The 25,014-nt window shown below is 42.2% G+C and overlaps 1 protein-coding gene across 2 annotated transcripts in view; it reads right to left on the bottom strand.

Annotated features, from left to right (window-relative positions):
- Window positions 1-13,412: 13,412 nt before the first annotated feature.
- Window positions 13,413-25,014, bottom strand: part of LOC129771827 (protein anachronism) — a 37,156-nt gene continuing 25,554 nt past the window's right edge. The window contains exons 2-7 of one of the 2 annotated variants that reach the window (XR_008742484.1): window positions 22,913-23,140; window positions 22,729-22,856; window positions 22,444-22,668; window positions 20,972-21,050; window positions 20,432-20,904; window positions 13,413-14,262 (exon numbers count right to left, since the gene is read on the bottom strand). Coding sequence is in view for 1 of the 2 variants with exons in the window: in XM_055775896.1 (XP_055631871.1) it covers window positions 20,508-20,904; window positions 20,972-21,050; window positions 22,444-22,668; window positions 22,729-22,856; window positions 22,913-23,140 (1,057 nt within the window). In the remaining variant the exon portion in view is untranslated. Of the gene's footprint in view, window positions 20,905-20,971; window positions 21,051-22,443; window positions 22,669-22,728; window positions 22,857-22,912; window positions 23,141-25,014 lie in introns of both variants that reach the window. The other variant, XM_055775896.1, reaches the window with a different exon arrangement.

Genomic DNA, 25,014 nt, shown 5'->3' with positions numbered 1-25,014 from the left:
TGAACGATATGACTGAACATTTTGCTGGATTCAAAACCATTCTATTGGTCTCGCACCATTCAGAGAAAATATCGAGTTGTTGCTGGAGGAATATCGCATCATTGTCACTATTGACTGTGTGAAACAATTTAAACTCGTCCGCGTATGCAAATATGTGACACTTCACGCAAAAATTAATATCATTGAGATGAAGAAGGAATATGTAAAGACCGAGATGACTTCCTTGAGGTACGCCCGATGTGACCCGAAAAGAAGTTGAAACGGTATCGCCGATTTTCACTGACATCACACGATCAGTAAGATATGAGTGTGACCATTTTGAAAGAAATCTATGGAACCCAATGCGTTGGAGTTTTGCGACAGCGATGTAATGATTAATTTTATCGAACACGGCTGAGAAATCTGTTTAAACAGCATCGATTTGGTTACGAGACTGAAGAGAGCGGGCGATGAACGATAAGTACAACACCAGATTTGTGGAAGTAGACCTTTTAGGCACGAAACCGTTTTGTTGGTTGGAGATGTAACTGCTGCAGGCATGAGAGATAGTATCCAAAACTATTATTTCAAGTAATTCGGAGATATAACAAAGGCAAGCGATACCCTCTATAGTTGCTGACGTCCTTTTTACTGCCCTTTTTAAAAACAGGGTAAACGAAAAAAAATTTCCAAGCCTTCGGGAAAACTCCGCAGCGTAGTGAGCGATTAAACAATAAACTTAGCGGTGGAGATAGACTGCTGGACCACTTTTTCAATATTGTTACGGAATTTACGGGTACTCTCTGTGTGAACTAATTTATAATGAGAAGATGTATTCGTAGGGGAAGAAAAAGATAGACGTTAATAAAAGTCAGTCGATTATTGAATAGCAAACGAAGCTACACGTGTTTACTCCGTCGTAAAAAGATTCATAAAACGTGGTATAATCCCAACTTCAGTATTCCGTTTTGTCTGTGGACACACAGGTTATTCGCACCTGTGATTGGAGAAACGAAAAACCAATAAAGTGTCGAAGGTGACATCCTCAAAGCTATTGAAGTAATGTTCACCGAGAAGCAGAAGAAGGATGACGAGGACAGAAGGAATCTTATACAGAAGTTCGAGGAACTTAATGCGTCGGTTTCATCATCAGTCAATGATTTGCGAAAAGAAGTGTGCTCGTTCACTTCAGGAGTATGGAGTGGAATTGGATCACCTGCGAAATCAAATGAATGCATTGTCAGCATTAAAAGATTTCAGTGTAGCGTTAAACGCTATGCAATTCACCGGGAATCCGATAGGTCAAAGCTCTCCTCAGCCCACTCGACGTGAAAGCGTCCCCATTTTGGTGCAAATACTTCTGCAATGCCGGGTTTCAGTGGCAACGGTGATCAAACAGCCGAGCATAGAGAAATCACGGATGCAGTTGCAACTAACGTACGAACCGAAATACCATCACATGTAAAAATTACTCCGGACATATACGATGGAAGTAAAAATTGGTCTGATTACGTTCTATCGTTCGAGATGGGAGCCGATATCAACGAATGGTCTATGGAGCTTCGAGCAAAATATTTAGCCGCGATGCTGAGAGGCCCTGCACTCGAGGTCCTCCGAAATATCGCGCCAGAGATTCGTAACGATTATTATGTTCTCAAAACTACTCTAAATCAACGCTTCGGAGATGAGTTTTGAAGAGGACTACAGCTGCGGTCAAGGCAACAGCAACGATCACGAACTATTCCGATGCTGTCAAAAGACTTGTATCTTCGGCTTACCATATTTGTCCTAATGATCTTGATGATGCTCTTTTATCGACGGTTTAATCGATCCTCTTGTCCAAGACCGAGTTCGGCTAGCCAACGTTAAAAAACTCGACGAAGCGGTTCAAATGGCTCTGCAAATAGAATATAACCGAAATGCGACCAGATCGGCCCAAAAAGCTGTCAGATTAGTAGCATCAGCTACAACCGAAAGCGAACAATCGTTCAGTGATGCATCGCCTCAGGAAAATGTGATCGCGTCCTAAGCAAGAGCTGTAGGTACACAAACCAGACCATTTCGTACCAATACAAAACTAAAAATCGATCGGGAAACGATCGTTCGCCGGCTTAGTGGGGCATAGGTCGGCAGAAACTTAAGCTCCATCCAGCATCTATTACGTTCACACTTTAACGCGACATCATGGCAGTTATCTCGCTTTAATTAGTATAGGAGGTAAACCGTGCGAAGCAATTGTTGATAGTGGAACAGCAAAAACTCTCATCAGCCGAAATTTCTATGAGAAACTGGGACAATTGATCACTAGTGTTAACAAAAAGTTCATACGGACCGTATCTGGACAATTAATACCAGTTTTGGCAGAAATCACAGTAACTTTCGCGATCGGACACCTTAATGTTGACCACACAGCTTGGGTCGTTGACCTTCCAGAAGACTGTATCCTAGGGAGTGATTTCTTGGCCAAAAATGCTTGTAAAATGGATTTCGTGCGAGGAACGTTACAATTCCTGGAGACTGGTTCAATTCCGCAGACGCGATACAGCATAGATGAAAGATCCTTCCCAGCTGTGCTCCTAAGAGACGGAAAAATCCCAGCCAACTGCGAATTCATTGCTCCTGCTAACTGTGTTGTGGTCCACAAACGCTCATGGTTGAAGAAAAGATAAATAACTCAGAACTCGTCATCGCGAGGACGATTTCCGACGCAGCACATGAAATCGTTCTTATTCGGATGCTAAACACTTCAACGTCTCCTGTCATTTTAAAAGCCGGAACAATCGACGGCGAGTGCCACCCGGTTTCACCTTCGAACGTCTTATGGATCTGGTGCTAAAAGGAGTCCCTTGGTGTACATGGACGACCTAATTGTACACTCAGAAAACTTCGAAGGTCACCTTGAAAACTTGGCTGCAATCTTTAAAAGATTGCGTATCGCTAATCTGAAGCTAAATCCAAATAAGTGTACCTTGCTTGAGCACACGGTGAGATTCCTGGGACATACTGTTTCTTCGGGCAATCCTCGAATGGTCACGTCCAAAAGACAAAACGAAACTGCGAAGTTTCATTGGAATCTGCGCTTACTATAGGACATTCGTGAAGGATTTTTCTCCATAGCGAAGCCACTACATCAATTAACTGAACCCAAAATGAAATACGCCTGGAGCCCAAGCAGCGAAGAAGCCTTCGTGAAATTGAAGCAACTACTAACAACAGCTCCGGTCTTAACATTTCCCGACGGACAATCATCCTTTATTCTCGATACCGACGCAAGTTGTTACGGAATAGGAGCGGTTTTGTCCCAGATGCAAGATGGGAAAGAGAAAGTCATCGCCTACTACAGTAAATGTTTGTCAAACGTAACGTAACGGAACGTAATAACTGCGTGACCAGAAAAGTACTTCTTGCTGTTGTGAAATCGGTAAATCATTTTCATCATTACTTTTATGGACGGCAATTTCTACTCAGGACCGACCACGCTGCCTTACAATGGCTCCGCAATTTCAAATGTTTGGAAGGGCAGTTGGCGCGCTGGGTGGAACGCCTATCAGAGTACGATTTTCGATGTGTGCATAGACCTGGACTGAAGCATCGCAACGCTGATGCACTCTCAAGGAGACCCTGTTACGATACCAGCTGCCACCATTGTGATAAATTAAAATCGAAAAATCAGAACGAGCTGGAGGATTGTCGAGTGATTTACAATGGAGGACGTGACTTATCAGCAGTTCAATTAGCCGATGTCGATTTAAAATTAGTTGTCGGATGGGTGAAGGCAGGACACTGAAAGCGGACGATATTGTTGGAATTTCTACTATTTGCAAGTCTTATTGGAAAAACTTCGAAGTCCTGGGAATCGTAAATGAAGTCTTGATCAGTAGATTTCATAAATCAAATGGAACATTCTTTTAGACAGTTTTACCAAAAACTTTGGTACCTGAAATTCTAACAAACATACACAACGGTTTGACTGGTGGCCATTACGGTGTCAATGAGACTACATCGAAGGTTAAAGAAAGATTCTATTGGCCTGGAATGTCTCGTGACACAAAATTATGGTGCATGCAGTGTACAATTTGTGCGGCTAGGAAAGGTCCTCCAAAACCGATTGCGAGGAAACTTAGAACCATCACTTGTCGGGGAACCATTTGAAAGACTCGGTATAGACGTTCTAGGTCCATTGCCTGCCTCTTCTATCGGAAACAGATACATTCTGGTAATCTGTGATTATTTCACCAAATGGCCAGAAGCTGTAGCTCTCCCGACTCAAACTGCCGAAAGCGTTGCTGAGGCTCTGGTAGCAACTGTTGTTTCGAGATTTGGCGTGCCTCGTAGCATACATTCGGATCAAGGAAGAAATTTCGAATCAGATGTCTTCAGAGGTATCTTAAAGCTTCTAGGTGTTGATAACACTCGTACTACAGCCTTACATCCACAATCTGACGGTTTAGTAGAAAGGATGAACATAACGCTTCTGGACTATCTCGCGAAATTTGTCGATAAGGACCAACACAACTGGGATAAGCTTCTACCCTTTACGCTAATGAGTTATAGATTACAAACCACATCATTAAAATGGCTATAACTCGGTAAATAATGGGATTTTAGAAAACGTTATTTCCAAGATATATTCTCGATTGCCTCAAAATCAGAAATATAAAGAAAAAAAAATGATTTTTCTCAAATTTCTAGACTAGAATACTGCCTTAATGTATCTCGAATATCGAGTGAATCTACCGAATCATGATTTTGTCATGGCTGGAAAACATAAGTTTATTCCGTCCGTTACCGCTGGATGCAAAATAAAGCTAAGGCCAGAGCTCTGCATAGTCATAGTCAACTGAGGATAGTCAGTTGACTATCTGACTGACTATATCCGTATTCAGTTAGTAGTGACTTTTGGCTTCTTCACGCAGTTTCTCCGCCAGAACGACTAAACAGTCAGCCGGGCGTTTAGTCGCTATCTCCCTCTTCCGACTCGACTATATCATTTCATTTTTCCCTCAAAACGAATTCGTTCCTCTCTTTCTCTCTACCATGTACGTGTGCATGCATCGATGTTCGAGTTCAACGTGGTTTGACATACGCTACAGGTGAACTAGATTATTTTGTATCGGACACGAAAATTACTCACACGAATGAAATAGTGTGCAGAGTATGTGCGCTATTTTACTTGCTATTCACTAATACTAACGCGAAAATCTTTATAGCATACTTGATAAATGTCTAAGTTCGTTGGTTTGAATTCACGATGGGTAGACAATAAACCTTCTCTTTAGCATCAGAAATGATGTTTTCGCTCCTCTTTATATGGACGTAAAAATAAGATTGCGTTCGCGGGTATAAAATTTGTGTCAGGGGGAAATGGAGGTGGGGATTGAAGCCAGCTAATTGAAGTGGTAGATTTGTATTCATTAGTCGCGTCAGTTAAAATGACCACTGACTGGACTAGTTCACCAGTCATCCTCGCTAGTCAACGCTAGTCAATTAATTCTTTTGTCAAGTCACTTTTTGTTGGCGGCGACTACCGAAGCAGTTCTAGTCGAAGCGAAGCTACGGAGAGTAGAGTCGGTCTTCATTTTTCACCTTCGAAGATATCGGGCCCTGGTACCAAGTTAAAAATATTAACATCAAACAAGGAGAGCTTTTTTGGCATATAACAAGAGGAGCGCTATCGCGATCCCCCGTATTCAAGGGGTTAAAAAAGATTTTGAATTTCACCCACCTTTTTCACCAACCTAATATTTTCTGATCAATTAGATCGTTTTAAGGGAAAGACAAATTTCTTAACAACACCAAGCCAACCCACATCTTTATGCTCTACGATCTGATGTGTATCATACTGTCACGTACTATATCGTTTCAAAGCGAAAAGTGAAATCTTGTACCGAAGAAGAATTGGAGAACTATATGAATTGAACACGAAGAAGTAAGTACACTCAACTTCTTATCCTGTGGTGTGCTTAGAGATGGAAGGTCCGAATATTTTATCAATCAATGAAAATTTCTTGTTGGCAAGCGTTAGCGGTTGGTTGCTATTTATCAGATCGTAGTTTCCCTGGATAATGGGTAAAATCACCTCCTGTGCCTCAAAATATGCACGAAACAAACTTTAGCAGAATCCGCAGCTCTCAAGAAATAGACCGATCAATACTGGGGCTAAGCAGATGACCAAAGATGATTTACTTTTAACACGTTGAACCCAGCGTCGGTCCCTAGGGGACTAACGGTGACAAACCGTTGCATTTGATAATGCAAGCGATCTCTTCTGGCCCGTGTTCAGTATTCACCAATATTCACTCGGATGCAGTAGAAACCGATACGCGTTGACCATCGAGGCACCCCGGGAATAACTTTTAGCTGCTAGTCGACGTGGTTCATGAATTAAAAAAGAAAAAAGGGGCCAAATCAGAAGTTCTTTTTCTGACATGTTCAAAAATAGTGGTCCTATTTCCAACCGAATATTTCCAACACCCACGGCTCAAAGCCCGAAGCGATGTAGCCACCTTCCCCCCGATATTTTAATAAGCGTATCCGGCGGACTCAGAGTACTTGACGATGTCCACTTTCTTCTCAACGGGATGGAGCACCCATTATGCACAAACCGCAGTTGCTTTAGTGTTTTTGCCATAACTTCCGCAGTTCAACTGAAAGCGCTGTCAAATTTTGTTTCAAAGCTCATGAGATTACAATGATTGACGATGCACAAGTGGTCTCATCACCAAGTGTTAAGGTGAACACATGAAAAATTGGTATAATTTGTCCTTTTTAATGCAAGCGTTATTATAGAATGTCAGAAATTAAAGAATGTTATTACTATCTGATTCACCACTGCAAACACATGTCCTACCTTCATTCATTCATTTTATACTTCAACTATATGTGTTATTAAAACAATCGGGTTCAATGTTTCTGATAACAATACAATTTTATTCCAAATATTTTTAGTTCAGTAGTAGTATAGCGTATAGCTTCAAGCTGGAAATCAAATTCGTTTACAATTTGGTTACATATAAATAGTGATATAATTACAATAACAGTGCATATCAACCAATCTCGATCTCTAAATTCCGGCTTCGAATGAGTTTCTTTGAATTACAAACGACGCGTACGTCGTTCAACGTCCGATTTTCAAATATGTTATTTTTCACTATAACAGTCGCTACGGTTACATTTTCAAGTGCAGGTTTGCTGCGATCGTGGCAACATTCCCCTCCTCGTGAGGCTGAATGGAACCCTCAGGCTCACTACAACTAGCTACGTCCAGCACAGCCAGTTCGAAAACCGGCAGTCGAAACAATCCACCGTATGTTTGAATTAGTGCTTGCCTAAACCTTTCATCTTTCTCTGTTGTCACCTCCAAGACGCGTTCACGTAAGTATCCATTCCTTCTGGTTTCGTCATAGAGCAACTTGGTACGCCTCTTTGGAAACTGCAGATACTTCGAAACCCACTGCCTCTGATGTTGGACTAAAGCCCAAGTTAACCAAATTATTTCAGTTTTCATCTTCACCATTACATGTTTGATCAAAGTTGAACTTCCCATGATGCAGTAATACGGAGTCAGTGCCTCATGATTCAGGGAATCCAACGACAGATCAGTTGATCGAGAATCGACAGTCGCTTCGCCTTCAACCACTAACGTTTGCACTTTTATTAGGCTGTCAAAAAAGTCCTGCGGTATTTTTTTTGAATTTTCATTTGTTCATAAAATTAGTTACAATCATCTGTTTTAAGTCAAATATGCGCCGTTTTGTTCGATGACTTGTTCCCAACGAGATGCCAACTTCATTATACCCCTGTTATAGAAGCTCGCTTCCTTATTGGCAAAAAACTCGGATAGCCAATTTTCACAGGCCTCTTTTGTGGCTAACTTCTGACTACCTAGCTCGTTCGCCATGGACAAAAACAGGTGGTAGTCACTTGGTGCAAGATCCGGACTATACGGCGGATGCAAAAGAACGTCCCATCCGAGCTCCCGGAGCTTCTGGCGCGTCACCAAAGAAGTGTGTGGCCTGGCGTTGTCCTGATGGAAGACAATGCGGCCTCTGTTTATCAAAGATGGTCTCTTCTTCATGAGTGCTACCTTCAAGCGGTCCAGTTGTTGGCAGTACAGGTACGAATTGAGCGTTTGGCCATAGGCAAGCAGCTCAGCATAAATTTTATTGGCAGCTTGAGATGCATTTTTGCCTTTGTCATAGTAGTACTGTAAAATATGTCGGATTTTCTCTTTATTTTGCTCCATATTTGCGACACTATAACTCACGAACGACTTAACCAAACAAAACACTGTCAAGGACTATATTATAGCGCGCAAAAATACCTTTCCAACAAGCTATAGTATGACTCGATACAATGAATACAACTAGAACTACGCGCTTACAACGACACCTCGCGGAAATACCGCAGGACTTTTTTGACAGCCTAATATTTTTTTTGTCTGACCATCGACTTGCTGAGTACTTTGCTCATCGATCGTTGGTGTTACTCTACACAGTGAGTTTGGTTCTCGAATTTCAAGTGATCGTCCGCTGGTATCGTTCGGTTGTTTATTGTTGTTGTCTTTTCATTGCAATCTGCCTTCGAAAGGGTGAGTTTCTGTATCTCTTTTCGCGCTAAGTGTGCACCACTGCTACCTCCAGATTTCTTGCGCATCAAACTGTATGCAAAACGGATCGCAGTTTTGGATCTGCTTTATGCGATGTTGAGATTCGATCTCGACGATACTTCATGGTGGCCAACAGCTTCATCAGCAAGCGACTCCTCCAGCTCATATTTCTCTCGGGTATGCTTTTTCTGCAGCGCTAATTGCCTCTGTTCCAACTCTAACTGCTTCTGCTCCAATTCCTGCTGTTCGGCCAGGCGTTTGCGTTGCAAATCTGCCCTCCGACTTGACGTAGTCGTTCGCATCGAAACTGGCATCAGCGGTGATGAACAACGAGGACAAATCCAATCTTTTTTTTTTTTTATAAATTCGTTTATTTTCATAAATGTTCGGCTCAGTTACATAAGTTTAAAGGAGCCGAAATCTTAAATATATTTTTAAAACTATATATATATATGAACAATTTTCTTAAATCTATGGTTAGTAATGTGGGAAACCGATTACTCGTGGTGGACTCGAGATTAAAATAAAAATAAAAGGGTGACATTTTCTCAGGAAAAGGATGGGGTATAAGGAAATTATTACAATGTTGATAATCACACACACTCAATTCTTAAATCTATTCGTACATCTGTTGTGAATTTACATTTCATTCTCCTGTTTATAGCAAGCGGACCAATTACTCACAAAGGAAGAAATGGAGGGTATAAGGATATAAGGATAATCACACACGAACATCGATAGATTTAAGGAAAACATATATTTGGGGCATGTAATCAAGGTCTAACCGAGCCAACACATCTCTCACCGGCACATTGGGCTGCCTTCCTCTAGCCCGAAGGGAGTTCTCTAAATTCGATCTGGCAACAAGATACACCTCACACGACCAAACAACGTGTTCGATGTCGTGGTAACCTCGGCCACAAACGCAGATATTGCTGCCGGCCAGATTGAAACGAAAGAGTAGCGCGTCTAACGAACAGTGATTGGACATGAGTCGGGAGAAGGTGCGAATAAAGTCCCGACTCAAGTCCAGACTTTTGAACCATGGTTTGAGGCTAACATTAGGGATAATCGAGTGAAGCCACCGGCCCAATTCATCTTCGTTCCATTTGCGTTGCCAGTTAGCGATGGTATTTTTACGGACTAAAGAGTAAAATTCATTGAAGGCGATTTGACGCTGATAAATATCGCCTTCAATCGCACCTACCTTTGCTAATGAGTCAACCCTCTCATTACCCGGAATTGAGCAATGAGAAGGGACCCACACAAAGGTAATGACATAATAGCGTCTGGATAAAGCACTCAAAAATTTTCGTATTCTCTCAAGGAAGTACGGCGAGTGCTTTTCCGGCCTCACTGAACGGATAGCTTCGACAGAGCTAAGACTATCCGTTACAATGTAACAGTGTTCAACAGGTCATGAGGCGACGCTGTCCAGCGCCCAATGAATTGCTGCCAATTCAGCAATATACACTGAGCAAGGATTCTGAAGACTGTGTGAGGTGCTAAAAAATTCGTTGAACACTCCAAATACTGTGGACTCTTTTATAGTGGACCCATCAGTAAAGTACATATTATCACAATTGATACCCCTATATTTTTCATCGAAGATCGTTGGAGCGATCCTCGATCGTTGGTAATCTGAATATCCATGGATATCTTGCTTCATGGACAGATCAAAATGCACAGAGGAATTGATGTAGTCAGGGAAACAAACACGGTTGGGAATATACGAAGAAGGATCAACCTGCATGGAGATGAATTCATGATATGAACTCATGAATCCGGAGTGAAAATTTAGCTCGATCAGCCGCTCAAAATTTCCGATCACCAATAGGTTCATGACCTTACACCGGATGAAGAACCGAAGAGATAATAAATTGAAGCGATCTTTTAGTGGGAGTAGGCCTGCCAAAACCTCGAGACTCATGGTATGCGTTGAGGGCATACATCCCAACGCAATACGGAGACAAAGATACTGAATTCGCTCGAGTTTAATTAAGTGTGTTTTGGCAGCTGATTGAAAACAGAAACTGCCATACTCCATCACTGAGAGAATAGTTGTTCGATACAACATTATAAGATCTTCGGGATGGGCTCCTCACCAGGTGCCGGTAATTGTACGGAGAAAATTTATTCTTTGTTGGCATTTTTTACTCAGATACCTAATATGGGCCCCCCAAGTACATTTGGAGTCGAACCAGACCCCAAGATACTTGAATGACATAGCATGAGTGATCGGTTTACCCAAAAGTTGAAGCTTTGGTTTTGCTGGTCTATGCTTCCTAGAAAAAACCACCATCTCTGTTTTCTCCGTGGAGAATTCGATCCCTAGCCCAATGGCCCAGGTTGAAAAATTGTTCAAAGTATCTTGTAAGGGTTCTTGTAGGTCGGATTCTGTTGATCCTACGACAGAGACCACTCCATCATCTGCAAGTTGTCTTAGGCTGCAATTTTGTGTAAGGCAATTTTCGATGTCGCATACATAGAAGTTGTACAAAAGGGGGCTTAAACATGTGCCCTGGGGGAGGCCCATGTAAGAGACCCGACTTACTGCCGAATCTCCGTGAGAAAAGTTCAAATGCTTCTCACAAAGCAAGTTATATAACATATTATTCAATAGAGGCGGCAGACCCCGAGAGTGTAATTTGTCTGTCAAAACCTCTATTGAAACAGAATCAAAGGCCCCCTTTATGTCCAAGAATACTGAAGCCATTTGTTTTTTTCCGGCGTAAGCCATTTGAATTTCTGAAGAAAGCAACGCAAGACAATCATTCGTCCCCTTGCCCCTGCGGAACCCATATTGTGTATCTGAGAGTAGGCCATTCGTTTCAACCCATCGATCAAGGCGACACAAGATGATTTTCTCCAACAATTTCCGTATACAAGACAGCATTGCTATTGGGCGGTACGAATTGAAGTCGGACGCGGGTTTTCCGGGTTTTTGAATAGCTATAATGCGCACTTGTCTCCAATCATCTGGAACAATATTATGCTCCAGAAACCGATTGAATAAATTCAACAAGCGATGTTTCGCCACATCAGGGAGGTTTTTTAACAAGTTGAACTTAATTCGATCCGATCCCGGAGCAGAATTGTTACATGAAAGAAGAGCAAGAGAGAATTCTACCATCGAAAACTCGGAATCAAGATCGCACCTATGTTGTGGTATATCTCGAACAATTTTTTGCACAGGAGCGGAATCAGGACAAACCTTCCGTGCAAAATTAAAAATCCATCGATGTGAATATTCCTCGCTTTCATTTGTTGAAGAGCGATTTCTCATGTTTCGAGCCACTTTCCATAATTTTTTCATTGACGTTTCTCGTGACAAACCTCCCACGAAATTTCGCCAATAAGCTCGTTTTTTTCCATTGATCAAGTTTTTAAATTGATTTTCAAGGTCCAAATACGATTGAAAATTTTCAATGGTTCCACGTTTCCGAAATGCTTTGAATTCGATTTATCCTGATAAAGCTTGTAACATTGGCTATCCCACCATGGATTGGGAGGCCTCCGACGAATAGTGGAGCCTGGGATGGGTTTCGTTTGAGCGCGAACCGCGCTGTCATAGATCAAACGAGAAATGAAGTTATACTCCTCCAATGGAGGCAAACCATCTCTGGAATTGATGGCTAGAGCAATCGCGTCCGCATATTTTTTTCCAGTCAATGTGTCTTGTGAGGTCATATGTCATGTTTATAGATTCAGAAGAATTAGACCCAATGGTGATGGAAATTTTGATTGGCAAGTGATCACTACCGTTGGGGTCCTGGATTACATTCCACTTGCAATCTAACGATAGTGAATTCGAGCAAAGCGAGAGGTCAAGAGCACTTGGGTTAGCAGGAGGTTTAGGTACACGTGTTGTTTCCCCAGTGTTCAAAAGTGTCATATTGAAGCTGTTACAAAGATCATATATCAACAGTGAACGATTGTCGTCGTACTGTTCCCCCCAGGCAGTTCCGTGAGAGTTGAAGTCTCCCAAGATCAATCGTGGCTCAGGAAGGAGTGAGGACAAAACCCAATCTTTATTCGCTATAGTTGCATCGACTCTGGCACACAGGAAACACCACCATCGATCACATTTGTCGCATGCAACATAATTCGTTCCATCCGCTGTTTTACAAACAACACAAATACTGACTTCTGTGTGTTCATCGTTTTCACGGGATGCGTCGAATAAAGATTTATTCGAGGCCATTGAGGTTGTTTTATCTTGAAGATTTGTTATTAACACGTTGATTGCCAACTACGAGATAACTCGTAGATTGCGATCTTTTTAAGGACGCCAACTACGAGTTATCTCGTCCTATGTTTACGTACCACTTTAATGAAAAAAGCAACAAAATTTTTTTTTTTATGATGTTCCTGATAGCAATACAATTTTAATCCAAATATTTTTAGTTCAGTAGTAGTATAGCGTATAGCTTCAAGCTGGAAATCATGGAAATCAAATTCGTTTACAATTTGGTTACATATAAATAGTGGTATAATTACAATAACAGTGCATATCAACCAATCTCGATCTCTAAATTCCGGCTTCGAATGAGTTTCTTTGAATTACAAACGACGCGTACGTCGTTCAACGTCCGATTTTCAAATATGTTATTTTTCACTATAACAGTCGCTATGATTACATTTTCAAGTGCTGGTTTGCTGCGATCGTGGCAACAATATGTAAAAAATACAAGTAAGTATACCTACCTCGTCGTTTCACTCAACTGTTTAATGTAAAATTCCTGCTAAATGTTACTCCAGTTTTCTCATTATCATCAGGTGCTGTGAGGTTCAATAGTAATGCAAACGCCAAGAATATTATTCAGTAAAAATGTTATTTCCGATTGCCGATACACAACTCTTATGTATGTGAATAACTCATATCTTACTGGCTAATGCCTTAAGCTTGATTAAAGCGTACCTAACACTACAGATCAGCACTGATGAAGATTTGCCTTACACATCAAGTATTTACATTTATTCGATACGTCACGTCTGCTTACTGATTAAAATATGACAGCTGGAAATAAATAATTAACAACTAAGAGATTTAACACTGGGTGCATTGTTCTGTATATACAAAAAAGTGTGTGCTTTTCCTGCGAGAATAAAAATAGATCCCTAAAACTAGAACGTTAAAGCTCATACTTGCGCATATTTTTCTTTCATATACCGTAATCAATGTAGATTGGAAAGCGGAAAGGATTCCTCAGCACAAAAATAAATTAATCTCCTAATCTATAGTGGAAACATAGGGGCTAGCTGATCATTCCAATCGATCTCCTTCCTCACTTATAAGCCTTCGCTTTCCGGGGAGAAAACCCAAAGCGTGTGCGTTTTCATTATTAGCTTCCCCTTCTAAAGGGATAAACATTGGCTGCGCTTACATCTATCGCGATAGTCTAACACTGTTTAAGTACATATTCTATGGAGCTCAGGAACTCTAACCCTAGGATCTACTCTGCTATTATATGCATATTATAATTTTCATTTTTCATATTCTCTCACTCATATCCTCCTTCGTGGAATACTTCGCACTCGTGTTCTTAACGTTTAATGCTCATGGTCATTTTTAACTTAATCAGCTTAACGATAGGAGTTTACAACTAAAATACACAACTGGAAGGAACTAGAAAATACTCTTTCGCTCAACGCTTGCACCACTTCAACGAAGCCTAAAGAGAATGAGAAAAAAAAACAATATTCCGATTGGTCCAGGTACTGAAGATGACTCTCGAAGCTGTTCTAATGTTTGCAATATTATTAACATCTCACACTAGGCGTTGCTGCTTTGGAACGATGTTCGATCAAAATGTCATGACCATGACGTATTTAACACATCACTAAAAAAGACGTCGTCAGTGAGAAGCACTGACTTTGGCGAGAGGAGAAAAAGGTAGAGGTCATTCCCTCGAGAGCTTCACAGTTTAAAGGGTTCAGGGGGCAGACTGCGTTCCCAATCATATGCTGCATGACAATCAGTCTTGTGTTGCCATAAGCCGTATGCGTAAAATTGTATTATAATCCTATCGGCATCAGGTGAATATATTTCCAAGAAGGGGCTTGAGGTAATTCGGGGAAGTGATTTGAATTTCGTTATAAAGCAGCGTTGGTGTTCTTGAGGATCTATTTGTGTTTCTCGGAAGAAATTCTGATTTACCAAGGATTCACGGAACTAACAACAGAAGATACAGAGATGCGAAAATGTTGAATGTTCCAAAACAAAATTGAAAAATGTCTTTTTCCCAAGCAAGCAAATTACCGAACATGAAACTATGAATACTTTAATTGGAACGTTCCTCAAATAAACAGAATCAACTTATGACATAAACTGATAATAATATCTGTATTTTCGTCAAACTTGTAGCATCGTTGCGTTGCGATTCACGTGATCTGTATTTTAACGGAAAAACTGTCTTCAAACTTTTCTCAAAAGTGAAGTAGAGCAATAACGAAAGACGACTCCATAATCACTATGACGGTTGTTGTTTGTAGTGTGTGTTTTCATAGAATCACAAAAACTCATGCGAACAGTTAAGGCTGATCGCGTGTACTGTTTTGATAACTGCGATCGAATACTCTACATACGATTCTCCGAATCATCTGCGGCTGGAGCAACTGCAAAAAAGGAAAATGCTGCTTCGAAGTATTTCTATTTCGAACTACTTGCCTGTATATTTGCAAAGCGGATTCCTACAGGTACATTAATTTGGAAGTTCGTGTTAGGGAAACACAGCTCAGTGGGGAAAAATACCCCCGACTTGCATGTTTTGACGAAGCGGATTCCCCCAGGCACCTTGATTTTGAAGTCCGTGTTAGGGAAACACAGCTCGGTGGGAACAAAAATACCTCCAACTTGCATGTTTATTTGCAAAACGGATTTCCACAGGTACATCGATTTAGAAGTCTGTGTTGGGGAAACCGTAAATAGGGCCAATCAAAGCTTGGCAGTTAGGGTGTTTAGATAACGCTTGACATTTTACAGTTATTCAATTGTTCATCTCATAAAAAATAAAATTTTATCAATTTTGATAGACGCGCAGAAATATTTCCTATCACTTTATGCAAACATCTTTCCAATCTGTTAAGAAATGTTCGAGTTATAAGCATTCGAAATACGGGTAGGGTTAGCACACAGATCGGCAGAACATATGTATGGGAAAAAGGAAGTTCTTCCAGTTTTCATGAATTTAAACCGTTTAGAGATTAGCGAATTGTAATGTATAGCATTTCAAACAAATCTTAGAGAATTTCCGATTCGATTGGTATGCTGTGGTAATGAGAATTCGTCCACAGGGAAAATAGTTATTAACGTTAACTTTATTTCATAAAAACGTGACCTGTTTTCAGATTTGCCACCCTTCCTGAAAGACGTAGTTCTACGTCAAAACAAATGTGTCGAAGCTGAATGTTTCAGTGAACAAGGCTTTGCCTCAGTTATTTTCCGACCTCAAGAAGGATATTGGTACTGTGATTCGCGGAACCAACACTCATGTTTCCAGCAGTAGCAATCCTCAGCGCACCTATGCAGACATAATTGGTAGTACTACGAAGCCGAGTCGAGAGGGTAATGAATCTGATCCCAACAGAAGCAAACATACAAATGGTTTCCCAACAAAAAGTCGAGGCAGCAATCTAGACTGAGGAAATTGTCGAAGGTAGCGAAATCCGATGAACGGAAGAAATATTTCATCAGGTGAACAGAGCCGTCTCGCTCCAGCAATAACAAACCTGTGAAGCTTTAGCAGTAAGTTAAATTATGTCACTTATTCGCAGAGAAAGTTATAATGAAAACTTGGTCAGATGCGAAGCACACAACAAAGTAGCCAATCTGTGCTAACCCGCTACTTTCGAATAGATACTTCATTAGGGTTCTGAGACCTCTTAGACCCAGAATGAAATAAATTTAAAACTTTAAAAGACAAAATGATCATCCAGATATTAATGCGGTCAAATTATTAGACTGGTGGAAAACGTTAACGAATCATCGAACCCTATGAGCGCTGTGATTGAGACCGATTCTCGGATGATTAAAATGCTAATGTAGCTGAGGACGGTCAACGTCAGGTGGGATCTCTGTAGGATTATAGAGAAAGTGAACATCCTCCGTTGTATCTACTGCTCTGAATACCGACCTAAAGCCTAACCGTGTCCTAACCTCTCGTTTTGTCCCAGATGTGCGGAGGGCCGTTAGGTCAACGAGGAAACTTCAGAATACAGAAAAAATGCATCCTTCGCGATAAACGGAACAGATGTCAACGTTTTCCTGAAAATAATTCGTTAGACATCTCGTATGCATCGTGTAGCTTGCGTGCCTTATTTATCAGAAAAGGTAGAGAAACGCAAAGCAGCAAATCGAGTAGCATCATCCTCTTCTTGCCATTCCAGGGATTCCGATACATACTTCTTTGTTGCGTTTACTCCAGGTAAGTTTTACAATGCCGAGGCTGACAACGAGATTTCATCGCGTCAAATCTTCGGACAGTAATACCAAGTATATTGTAAGGAACGTGATCCCGCACGCTCTGGTAATACTATAGGGGGAGGGGTGTCCCGAGGAATGAAGGTATAGAACAGGTTTCGATTATTATCGACACAGGATTTATTCGGAAAATTTACGTAGAATTTACGTAGCCGTTTATATTCTTTCAGACCATGCAGGGAATGCCAGCAACATTAGTAAGTTTGTTGAATCGGTTGACAAAGTTTTGGGTTCTAATCAAAACCCAGACGACCCAGACAAAACCCAGACGACCCAGAAGGCACAAGTCTAGACATACTTGAGAGAGTTCGCTACTGCTTTGGACTACAGCATACAGAACTGCGTTCCGTTCAGATGATTCTGATTCGATAGGATTCCACAATGAGGGAGAATAGCAAACTGATGCATTCTGAAGCGGAGCAAGATGTCTTTCTGTAGAACTTGTTCCACTATGAACGCCTGATTCAGTGAAAATCAACAGCCCGTTCAACAAGATGCGTCAAAAACGGTCGGCAATTTGGGAGGATTATATGGATACACCAGGAGTGGCCAAAGCGTAGCTCGTGTGCTACGCTTGAATGCTAGAATGATTTGCTACTCTTAAGCGCCATTCCGTGTGTTCTTTGTGCAATTTCGCTGGTTCAGGTCAATCGCGGAGATCAACTACGAAATGTACAGTCTACGCAAGCTCAAGCTCAAGCAGAAGCTCACATGTGAATTTTCAAACCATCTGGTAGACGGTTTCTAATGCAAACGCTAGTGAACAATCGTCACGCAGACCGTCAAAATTTCTTGTCTAGTGTGTGCTGGTTAAATGGACTACAAAAGAATTTGAGTGAATTTGCAAGACCTTCCCAAGTATTGGCGACTACAAGACATGAAGGAATAAGCTGATATTTAATCTATCGTACCCTATGGAGAGGGAGGAAGCCAGGCATCATCGAAATGAGCAACAAGCCTGGTCGTCCTCGCAGTGTTCGAACCCCAGAATTAAATCAGTACGAGAACGGAAACGCCAAAATCGTTGGCACTATGCGAATAAAATGGTCAATCAGCCACAACCACCGAGAATGTAATGCTTGACTTTATGGGACTCAGACAGTTTGAAAATCGTAAAATGGACGACTCACGGAAGAAAACAAGAAGAACAGGGTTACCGAATGTAAGGAGCTCCTCCGCCGACACTGTGATTCGCTGATTCTTTCATAAGATGAAAACAAATCGTGTTGTAGCAAAGTCTCAATCCACATAATGAAAGAATCTACGCAGCACTAATCCAGCAGATCCCATCATCAGCCTAAGCAGTTCCGGTTTGTGGTGTGATACTTTCGACAGTGTTTCTTCCTCTACTTTTTATAGAGAAAGCGGTTGAAATCAACGCCAATTACGACATTAACAACGAGCATAATGCAAGAAAAGCTCAAGCAAATTGGAATTGAATTATTTGACATAGAACTTGAACTGAAATAACGCATATGATACCATGTTGAGACAGCGAAGTTCCTCTAGGAACCTTAGGGCCATTGAAGAAGAAGAAGTCACAAAAGGTGTTTGCTATGAATTGTTCATCGTTCATCGCGATGTTCTTAAGAACTGGTTTCTCGTGGTCCAATTTGACGAATCCTTTTTAACATTTTTAAAAAGAAGCTCGAAGTTAAGTTCCATACCCGAAAGCAAATCCATCGGTCCTGGTTCATAGAACTTGGTATCGACCAATATGACTACGGATGAAATTCATCAATAGGGCGATTCCACAGTGTTCGCTGGAAGCTCTCACAGGTAATGCACGGGTAATCCGTGCTACGACAACGTATACGAACGCTAACAGCATGATACAACACGACGAAAGTGCTTCCAACAGCTCCAATTTTTAGGCGACGAAGCGACGAAGTTTTATCATTTGTAAAATTGTTTCGTGATAAGGCTCGGAAGGGCGTCTCCATCAGGGCTAAAAAACAAGATGATCGCGGTTTGTGGTAGTAGGTATGCTGTAACTGGTACCAACGAAAATGGTGGATACGATGCCTGTTTGGGCCGATGTTGAAGACCATTGAAGACCAATTGTGTTGACGATCTTGTGAATATACCGTGAGACGTGACTATGAGGGATGGTTTGATAGGCTGGACTGGTCATCCTAAAACGAGTGGTCTAAGTGGACTAAACTGCACAGGTGTGTAGTTTCGACTGATTTGACGAGCGATCTTGCGAAGGTTGGTAGAGTACAGCGTGATGCATCTGGTACTATACTCTGCAAGCACCAATAGGGTCTGGGAAAGTGGGACAAGGAGAAGCAATTGGTGCACAGGTATTTGTTATTAGAAATGTTGGGCTATCGACAACAACTGGAAAAACGCGGGCCCGAGAGCTAGATGATTAAGTGCTGCCTAAATTCAACGGATGCATTTTTATGAACGATTTAACATATGTTAAATTGGGCTTCAAAAAGCTTCCGGGACTGAGGTTTCTTGTAGCCAGAAACCGCGGAGATGTTCCCCAGAAATATAAATTTGTTAATACTAACAAGTTTGCCGGTAAACTGATGATCTTGGAAGGAATCTGAAACTGTGGTCGGGAGACTCTTGGAAGACGGAAGACGATTTTCATTACAACCAATAATATGAACAGGCACCTGTACATCAACGAATGCCTGAAAAAAACATGTGTTGCTGTTTATTAGGTCCCACCGATGTATCATTAAAGTTAAACTGAAGAAGGGTGGTAGAATAACTAAAAATGCTACTTCAATAGCCAGATACTCGAAAAAGCAGCCGAGAAGATTGACCAGCAACTTGTGCAGAAGTTGATGGCATGTATTGAGCCCAAAAATCGGATTTTCATTCGAAAAGACCAAACATCGGAAAATTCAGATTGTATGTTTAAATTACAGTACATACAGAACATTCACTTCTAATAAATGTTTGCTCTATATGTCATACGGATTCTGAGATATGTCCCATTGAGAGCGTTCCAACTCTAAATTGGCATGGTTTTATGAATAAAACTTTTTAAACAATTCTATGAGACTCGGTCGAAGAGAAACGAGCTGCCGTTTTTATTTTAAGAGAAATGCAGGAGTCTAGCCACGCAATACCCCAAACTGTGAAGCTATGAGGAAATATTTCGGAAACAGTACTGATTTCAACTTTAAAAAAAAACTGCACTCAACACCGACCATAAACAATCCATAATCACACACACAAGCTCACAACCGACAAAACAAAACACAAACACTAGACTATAAAATAATCGAATGGAATTAAACCTACACTGCTACATCTCTAATGGGGGAGGACGCCAAACGTTACGGGTTTGCAATTCCGGCCGACCAATGAATCGAGCATCTCTAATACTAGCTACTAACCGCTCTACACTCCACGCGACTCCACTCGGACCGCGGTTGCTGTTACCGCAGACGCACCATCTTTCGTTCCAGAACTTCAGATCTTCCGCTCCTCGAGGGAAGCCGAGGAGAAGTCATCCTCCTCGTCGCTGCCCTCCGCCGAGTCAGCAAACAAGCGGTGGTGGGTCAGATGGCGCTTCTTGTGTGGCTTGGTTAGCGAATGGTGCGAGTGAACCGACGGATGCTGCTTGATTTCGACCTCTTCCGTTTCGTACGAGTTGCCGGAGTTGGTCGCGGTCGAAGCGGCGGTTCCTACTGGATCGAACCGATAGCGAACGTTGTAAGCGGGAGCAGAGGGGGCGCCGGCTGATCCGTAATGGAACTTCGGACGGAAGACGCGATGGTGCGCGGGGCGCTGCTGGTGATAGTGATGGCTGGCGAAGTAGTGGTGCTGGGGGAACGACTTGTGCATCATGACGTCTATACGGGGGACGCTGAAAAAAGAGGAGCGATCAGCGATTGAGTTCTTGGGGGACGAGAGATGCTCCGGTTGATACTTACTGTGGCACATCGTCCATTTCATCAGAGGACCATGAGAGTGAGTTTCGGAAAAAGTTCCATGGAAGTACGGCTGCTGTTGCTGGAAGATTAGAAATAGTAATGATTAGTTCAAATGTAATTCAATGAGAGCGAACAATTAACTAGCAATAAAAACAATCAAATCAGCAGCGGCAGCAGCTCTTCGAGAAGCAATAATGTGAACACATAGCCAATCAAGACGGCAAAATCGCCTATAAGCAAAATCAAAACCTTCGTGCAATTTGTTAGTTCGTATCAAACGAATTGGAAATCGCTTTTCAACGATTTATTTAGTACAACAATAAAAAAAAATACACGACAGTGGAACAAACCAAAAACGCAACTGAAGAGGAATTTTGCATGATGACTTTCAGTTTACCTCATATCCGTCGGGCTGTTTAAATACAATTTCTCGTACCAACCACGAGACCTACCGTTAGAGACCATTTCGATCGTCGGAATTCAGGGACAGTCATTCTCGACCAGAGACCACAAACATAACATTCAGACACATTAATTCGCCGATTTCGGTGAGGGGCGCGTCCGAAGCGTGTAGAAGGGGTGTGGAGCGGAAAACGATTCGTCCGATATGTGAATGAAAATTCCACACCGGTAGCGTAAACAAAACCCAAAAATATCGTATCCCACAGACTCGGCAGGAATGAGCGGATGAGCAAAAAAACCGGCCCAAACTGCAGCCGCAGCAGTGCACTGGCATCGAAAATAATTACGATCGAGATCGCTGACGGTGGCAGCAGCGGAGGCGGTTGCGGTTGGTGGTGGAGACGTGAAGTTTTCATGTCTCGCATTCAGTCTGTGGATCACGAAACGCATCCAGAGAGCAACCACAGCTCCACTTGTTGTGGCTAGACCAAAGCATTCAGATGAAGATCAACCGGAGCGTTTGAAGAAGAAACACTTCGCGATTTTTCCAACCGCACAAACCTCTTAGTTGAGGGTTGTCAAACCGGGAATGTGGAAACAGAGCGGAACCGTGGGCGAAAATCTATCCGGGTCGTTTCAAATTAACACCGAATCGAACGAATATTAATTCGAGCAATCGCAAGGGATATTTAATACCACGCGAATGGAGGGTCTTCGGAATGGGCATACGAAAGTGTGACAAACAAACGTGGGAACAATGTGCCCCACTGGAATGTGTTTATGCGTCCGCCGGTTGAAGGCCAAGGCCCAATGTCACTACTACTTGTGAACGTCAGGGCTAGCAGGAAAATCGACGCCTGTTTACGTTCGGCACGATTTCCGCGATACCTGAACAACAGGGCTTCTACCGGATCTGGTTAACGTGATATCTAGACGCCAGTGACGCTAACCGAGATCACTATCGCGAAGGTCCTTTTACATTTGAATATGGTCATTTGAGGCTTGGAACTTAATATTCTTATGAATTGTTAGGAAGATAAAGAAAAAGCGAAAAAAACACACACACTTACCGTTTGATTTACTTGCCTCGGAGCAATCGGTCGATTGGAAGAAACGAGCGGCCGGAAGAGGGTTATCATCTTGGTCCTGAACGTCGATAGCGATTCCGAAATTGCGATTCGGTTTGTCCCATAGTTTCACCGCCAGCAGCGTATCCAAGGTAATCCATCCGCGGAAGTTACGAGTTATGGTTATGCTGCTACAGATTCGCTTCTTGCGCTCGGTCGAAGAATTGTCTAGGAGGGGGTGTGCGGAACATAAGCATTCGAACGTCGACTGGTGCAACATTGACCTACCTTTGCTCTTCTTGCGCCAGTACACGGAAACGGTGACGCGGATCATCTGCTCCGATGGGTCCTTGCAGTTGTCCGACTCCCGGCGATTCCATCCCTCCGTGGAATTGGCTGCCCCGTTCATGTAGAGTCTGCATCAACACAACAAGGTAAGTGACACTGCGTTGAAAAGACATCTAAAGCTTACCTCAAAATAGCCGTGCTAACCGAAGTGTAAGGCTTGCTGTGAGGAAGACGAAAGAACAAATTCCAGGTGTAATCATCCTCCCAGAAGCTTTGATTGGTATGCTTCGGCAGGTCGCACACGGCGGAAAATGCCATTTCGTGAGTGGCCCCTGCGTGTCCCAAGCTATCATTACGCATCAGATTCGACTCGATGTTATGCTTAATGTTGCCAATGATGTGCTTCTCGATGCTGTAAAAAAATAATAATATAAAAATTAGATAAAAAATATTCTTAAATTCATTTGCAACGAATAAACACTACGCCTTCCACAACCACATTTCATAGCGACCCCGCCGACGGAGACGTTCCCAGCTCCCAAGACACCTCGGTCCCGCGCGGGGCGTGGTTTAAATTGGTCACATCTGCACATCAATCTCATTCATACCGCTACCAGACAGTGGCTAGACGACCACGCAGTGAACACCTTCCCCCCGCACACATTCTCTATTGCATTTGTAAACTGCACCTACCATAAATAGTTGTCGCGGCCTACAAGCTACTACCCTCCAAGCACCCTTGTGGCTGCTGTTGCCCCTTCAGCTTCAGCTTCAGCAGTTGAGGTATTTAATGCTGCACTTTGAATTGTAAACTATCGTTATGCCTCTAATCCGTCCGCTGCGCCGCTAGACGAGACAGCCCCGGCCTTTCGCGGGCCAAACAGAACACATCTCACCCAAGTAAAAAGGCTGTCGTCTGAACTATACGACTCGACAGGGACGTATCTCGGTCGGCTTGAGTGCCGAGCGTGATTAAGCATAGTCGGTAATCTGTGCTGACAGATGACACCCCTCTGGGTTGGGATTACCCGCAACCCCGGGTTGATACCCGAGTCACGTTCCATGCTGTTCTACATAGTGATTGGTTGCATTAAAACATGTGATGCACTACGATAGTTTGCGGGGAATGGCTGTGATGGACAGCGTTACTATATCCGAGAGACGAGCCAGCCTATGGCTGACGGTCTCTGTAATAAAGCAAGAAGAGAAACTATATGCCATCCAACAATTTAGTTGACTTAGGCGAAGCGGGAGGGTACGGGGGAGTTTTGAGCCGCGCACATTGAGCACGTGAGAATAGCATACGGAAATGGCTTGTGCCGGTTTCGTACTTGTGAAAAGTGTTCACGAGAAAAAATAGATCCCATAAAATAAAACAGCCAAATGTAGATCATTTTTGCATGAGTTTTTCGATAAGGTCTCTCTGTAAGGGGTTCGTCTCTTCTCTGATAGTAATTGCCTGTCTTGGTAGATGTCAGGGAATCTACAAGACACGATTACATTTTGTTCGATTGTATTAATGAAAAAGGTTTCGACATGATCAACAATTGAACCCGAAGCCGCCGTGGAGGATGAAGGTATAGAGTAATGCGGGGCAAAGGTGCGCACCTAACTGTTGTCGTCCAATAACTCTTGAAATAAAAGCAAATAAAATTCCGTTTGCTTACCAAATTGTAACTATATATATCACCTTCGAAACGTAGTACAAGCATTTCTCGAGTTGTGTTTGTAATTGGACAAATACCTATTTTAATACAAAAAGACAAATACGCACCTTTGCCCCATAGTGGGGGCAAAGGTGCGAACCATACGGGGCGAAGGTGCGCACTTATTAAATTGAACTTCTGAGATGATTTATACCAAAAATAAATGCTTTATCATCAGAAGCGGGGAAAGCATCATTACTAAAGAGTGTAGGCACCGTCCAGTAAGCAGGAGGGGGTGTTCTGTGTTTTATGGGTGGATAAGAGTGGGTGTTATAGTCGAACATACCACGTGGAAATTTTTGGGAGGAAGGAGGCTGACAATATAAGATATCCGAAAATCTCCAGCATTTGAAACAGAATTCGTTTTTATTAATAAACTAGCTGACCCAGCGAACTTCACCCACCCACAATTGATATATTGATATAAATCATTTCGAACACTCAAGTTCCCACAGAAATTATTTTTATGTACGTAATCTATACTCGCGGTATATAATATCTTTTTTACATATAAACCTGATGCAGACTAAGACGCATCAATCCAAAAAATAAATCGTGAGGAACGGACACCAAATCATTT

The sequence above is a fragment of the Toxorhynchites rutilus genome, chromosome 2, assembly GCF_029784135.1.
Source record: "Toxorhynchites rutilus septentrionalis strain SRP chromosome 2, ASM2978413v1, whole genome shotgun sequence".
In the NCBI taxonomy this organism is placed as follows: Eukaryota; Metazoa; Arthropoda; class Insecta; order Diptera; family Culicidae; genus Toxorhynchites; species Toxorhynchites rutilus.
The sequence above is the reverse complement of the archived record's forward strand: the minus strand, read 5'-3'. Positions and strand labels throughout refer to the sequence as shown.